Genomic DNA, 5,456 nt, shown 5'->3' with positions numbered 1-5,456 from the left:
TGTGTGTGAGGAAGCAGAAAAACAACAACACAGCGACACAGAAAGATTAGAGAGGTGGATCTACAGAGAGGAAAGAGAAGAGCAGGGGTGGAAAGTTTCTTCCAAAATGTAAACACTAACATTTGGATGGTTGGCTGCTTAACTGAAACAGAAAATANNATAAATTTTATGACTTGTCAGACAGTGGGATGGAAGCCTGGTGAATTGTAGTGCTACAGTGTAAACAAGCTTTGACCATAATGCCGACACTTCTATGCGTTACAAAGCTCAAAAGAGGATGAGAATGTGAAGGCGCTGAAGAGACAACATGGACGATCAGCAATTTTACAAAGTGAGTTTGAGGTAAATATGTTTTTTAGCAGTAGCATTATGTTAGCTTGCTACTATATTCTGCATCATTTCACTTTGTAGTCTGATTCGCTGTGTAAAATTGGGTCATAGCAGCAGTTAAATAAAAATTTGTGAATTTAAAATTAAATTTCATATAATGTAAGACCTAAACATTAAAATAATAAAATATTTTTGCAAATGAGACAGTGTGTGGGAGTCATATTGTAATTGTACCTTCCTCTGACGCACCTGTCACACATTATGAGTGTGCACAGATTTCTTTCTATGTATTTTAGAGGTCCTAAATATCTTAATTTTGAAGGAGCCTGTCTCCAGTTGCCAAAGCTCTGAATAGTCTCTCAGTGGATGTTTGAGATGTAGGACCACCGTTTCTGAATCAAAGATTTCACCACACTTTCTCACCAGTGTCAACTTTTGTCTTGAACAGCCAATAATTGCACAGTGAAAACAGGGCCTTTACTTTTTGGGGGATTTACCTTTACAGTTGAGTAAGGTGAACAGAAAGGGGGGAGACAGAGAGGAGGGATGACATGTAAGAAAGGGCCACAGGTTGGATTCTAACCTGGGCCGCTGCAGCAGACTCAGACTTGGTACACAGGGCACAAGCTCTCCCACTATTACTACTCACACTAAACAATTAACCAATTAAAAAAAAGAAACTAAATCTCCATCTGACTTGTTCTATCCGACCAACTGTCCTAATCCCAAATATATTCTGTTTAAAAAACGGAGCAAAACCAATGATATGAATGAAAAGCAGGAATCAGAGAATTTTTGTCCTGTTTTGCTTGATGAATGACTGAAACACTGAAACGAAGATCCTTAATGTTGTGATAATGTTGTGATTGCTGTGTGGGCCCTCCTGCTGGATCAATAAAATGTACCCTGATCCAGAGACAGACAGAGACAGGGGATTAACACTTAATGTGTTTCATATCTGCTGTAAGTGTTTTTTTTTTTCATTCATCCATTCTGCTCAGGAGTGAGAGAACAGGAAAATAAAGAGACCAGGCGGTATTGAGAGTATGTGAGATTAAAGCCCTCCCCTCTCTTCAAAGGCCGCCCATGTCTAATTATGAAAAGACTGTAAGAGTGAAGCAGCATATGGCAACTGTCCCTGCAGTATTCACTGACACTATTTCAAGCTGTCATAAACACAAACACAGTCAGACACACATACTCAAACATGGCTTCTCTTCACTTTGAGGCGCTTCAACTCAATTTAATTCTAACTTTATTTCAGACTCAGGTTCCAGATGAAAGACAAAACATTAGATAGAATAAATTACATAAAAGCACAACAAAAGATCATGATTGAAACGAGGGAAAATACACAAAGAGACAACTTACCAGTGTCTCCACAGCTGGGATTGGTATGATGTACTAAACCTGAGTGATTTTTTTCATTCAGTCATTAAAGGACCAGTGTGTAGGATTTAGTGCCATCTAGCATCTTGCAGATTGCAACCATCTAAATACAGCTCAGCCTTCCAAGTGTGTAGGAGAAACTACAGAAAAAGGTCAATTCTGAGGAACACAAAAGATTCTCATTTTCAGGTGATTATACACTAATGAAAACTATAAACTATTATATTCAATTTAAAAAAAATCCTCTGGACCTTTAACAGCTTCTTAGCCATTGAGTCAGTTCTTAAAGCTAAATTTTACAAATGAAGTAAAAGGGCATACTTATATATTAATGAGGCTTGAGTACTCTTGAGCACAGACCACTGTCTGGGTCTACCTGCTACAGCCTGAGTTATTTCCTTTCTAGATAGTACAGGCATTAATTGAAGAAGCAGAAGGTATAGGATCATCTGCTCATACACCCCAATGAAGCATGCATGTCCATCAGCTGTACTAATGCAATGGTCCAGCCTCACTAAAGAATGTATAAGTATGTGTAGGCAAAAGCCATATTATCTTGAAGGAATTAATGGAAGCAAGCCTATTTAGATATTCATACTCATCCTGATGGCACGTATAGGGCCTATACACATTAGGGATAAGGAGTTTCTTATAATTTCCTCTGAGCAGCAACATCTTTCGGCTCAGAGAAACCTCTCCTGCTGTGACAGTTAAGTGCGGTGAATGAGAAATCACCTTCAGGACAATGAGCGTCATTATTATGCGTCATCCCTACCACGGGGTTTCCCACTTGATCTTCTAGCCTCTGAATTCTGCTTTGGCTGCCTCTCATCGTCAGTCATTTGAGGTTAAAGCTGCTCGCTTGCTTTGTACTCTGGTGGCTCCAAGTGGCAACAAGAGGTACTTTGAGTTTTGGAAAGATAAATGAATAAATCTTCTTTACTGGGCACTAAGGCTCACTGCCTACAGCGAACCTGCAGCATTCTGGCAGCAGGTTCGGATTATTATTGGTAAATTACATTTTCTTTGGATACAGCACTCACCTGCTGCTGTTTGGAGAATATTAGGTTTCTTATTTGTATATTTTGATTTGGCACTAGAGGACTGTTTAAAGCTCATTTGCTGGATTGTCAGTTAGCAGGGAGGAAGTGCTCTACCCCTCTTTCTCCCTTGTTTAAAAGTATAGTATGATATTTGTGATAAAGCACAGCCACTGCAGAGTCCATTTAGTTGTCCAAGAAAAGCCACAAACACGGTGATAAATCTGCATCAGCACAGAGTGACGGCACACAAACCAAGCCCAGAGTGCGGAGCGCCAACTCATTTGTAAGCATTTATTCCCAAACTGTTCTATTGTGCTATGCTGAGATTCAAAGAGGCCAGTTCTGCTGTGATCCAAATGTAAACAGACAAATACCCATCGCTTCCCCAAGCAGGGCTAAAAGAGATGCCAGAAATGTGAGCCAAGCCATTACAGTGTGGTGCATAGTAAACAGTGTCCGAGCTGAGCAGAAAACCTATGCAGCTGCAGCTGAAAGAGTTTATAGCACAGTTTAAGTCATTTGGACTAATTGTCTTAGTGTCTATTCATGGGTATAAAACTTCTTAATCTAAAGCAAAGTTTCAAGAAAAGATGTTGAACTTTTATTTTTAAGAGAAAGCTTGGATGGATATTACTATGAGTTTTTATTGCCATGTACTTTTACACCCAGGTTTGGATATGGAGATATTTATGTAAACTGTAACAAGAAATGTCTTTATGAATTACAAATATGTAATAATGCAGTTTTAAAGACCAGACATTGTAGCACAAATGTATGGATTAGTTAGTAATGATACAGTTCTACAAAGATATCCATATCCCATATAGCCCCCATTGAGTTAGACGTGCAGGTGGAGCTTGCGCTGGATTACGTGAGCTGAGTGAACAGTTGGCTATGTGATAGTCTAATCATTGTTAATATCATTTTCAAGCAAAAATGTTTTTATTTCAGTTCTCAAGTATGAAATCTTCTGCTTTTCTCTGTTTTATATTACAAACTAGATATTTTGGGGGTTTGGACTGTTGGTCAGACAAAACCAGACACCTGGTTTCAGGACATTGTGACATGCAATTTACATTATTTTATGGAAATTCTATTGAACTAAAAATTAACAAATTAATCAAAAAAACGATTAAGATTAATTGATAATGAAATTCAATTAGTTAAAATTAATTCAGAGCTTGAAACAGGAGGAATAATCTGCTGGTCTTACCTTGGTTGAGCAGCAAAGCTGTAAAAGAGGAACAGAAGAGCAGTAAGTAATAGCACACATTCAGGCAGACAGCAACAATGCAATCAGGGGCTCATCCTAATAATACATCTAATAATACATCAAACTCCACTCTACGTTCAGATGAAACTCACAAATACTCACAGAAACAGTTGAAAGCTCAGATAGAGAATGCTGTGTACACAACTTTACTGTAGAAGAGCTCTAATTCTGTCTCAATTTAATTTAAGTTATTCTCACTCACATTCACCCTGTCACACTCCCTCCACAAACAAACAAATCATCACTTTCTGTTCTTTACCACCAACACAAATCTCTTCTCTTATCCCTTCATCTCACAGTGTAAGAAAATCCTCTGATCTGAAATACTGCTCTTTCTGTCTCTCCACAGAGAAAAAAGGAGGTGACTCAGTCCTTGTGTTGTTGTAGTGATGACAGGTAATAGATGAATCGATAGGTCCCTGAACATGTGTGTAGTTGTGCGTGTGTGTGTCTTTGTGTTTGAGATGAGATGGGACTTTATTGATCCCTGTGGGTAAAGTAGGTCACTGAAGCAGCTAAAAAACTGAACAAACAGAACAAAATACAAATAGAAAAGAAACAGGCTGTCGCACAAAAAACCCACAGAATCTAAAATACAAATACAGCACAAAAATATGCAGGATGAATTTTAATTTGCTACTTGTGCAGAGTTTATTTGAAAATAAACTAATGCAGCAGTTAAAGATTACAAAGTTCCACTAACCATATAAAGAAACCTGCTGCTAACATGATAAACAGCATCATTATATTGTTTATATTTTATATTACATTAGAATCAGAGTGATTAACACAACCAAGCCCTCCATGGAAAACGAGTTTTATACTAAGGACTGGCTATTTTAAAAACTGACTGAGTCATGACTCCCAGAAGGAGAAGGAATTTTGCACAAAGGATTTTAAAAGTAGTCGTCTCTGTGAGCTCAGTGTCAAAGCCTCTGCAGCTGACCGTGTTGATAAGTGGGCATATTCAGCAGCCAAACTACAATAACACACATTAAAAACACCAGCATGCACCTGTCCCTTTCACCCTGCGCTGTATCTGCCTCACGTCTCTCCCTGCAGAGTCAATGTGAACATGAACCAGAACTAAAAGACAACATCATGTTCCTTAAAACTGTTCAAAGAATGAGTGCACAAGAAATTCAATATCTGCTTTCAGTGCTCTTTCAATAGTTTGATATTGCTACAGAGGAAGTCTGGTCTGTATAAACCAAGAATCGAGTCCAATACTCAGCCCTATACATTCTGTCTTTACTGTCGATCAACAGTTTTCCTTTGAGGTCAAATAAAATAATCACATTAAATCCAGTCAAAATAACCTTCTGCATATACGTACCCGAGATTCCTCTCTTTAGCCAGCGTGGCTCCTCCAATACGATGAAGAAGTTTTCATGTTTTTCATATTCTTCATCATCAATTAT

The 5,456-nt window shown here is 38.3% G+C and overlaps 1 protein-coding gene across 1 annotated transcript in view; it reads right to left on the bottom strand.

The window, feature by feature from the left end:
- The window catches only part of slc8a2b (solute carrier family 8 member 2b), a gene marked incomplete at its 5' end in the record, with an annotated part of 43,775 nt that overhangs the window by 14,647 nt on the left and 23,672 nt on the right, over positions 1-5,456 (bottom strand). The window contains 2 exons of the mRNA XM_035679638.1: positions 3,976-3,993; positions 5,372-5,456. Of these exons, the coding sequence (XP_035535531.1) occupies positions 3,976-3,993; positions 5,372-5,456 (103 nt within the window). The remainder of the gene's footprint in view (positions 1-3,975; positions 3,994-5,371) is intronic.

The sequence above is a fragment of the Morone saxatilis genome, unplaced genomic scaffold, assembly GCF_004916995.1.
Source record: "Morone saxatilis isolate NCDOM2014 unplaced genomic scaffold, NCSU_SB_2.0 Contig8, whole genome shotgun sequence".
In the NCBI taxonomy this organism is placed as follows: domain Eukaryota; kingdom Metazoa; phylum Chordata; class Actinopteri; family Moronidae; genus Morone; species Morone saxatilis.
The sequence above is the reverse complement of the archived record's forward strand: the minus strand, read 5'-3'. Positions and strand labels throughout refer to the sequence as shown.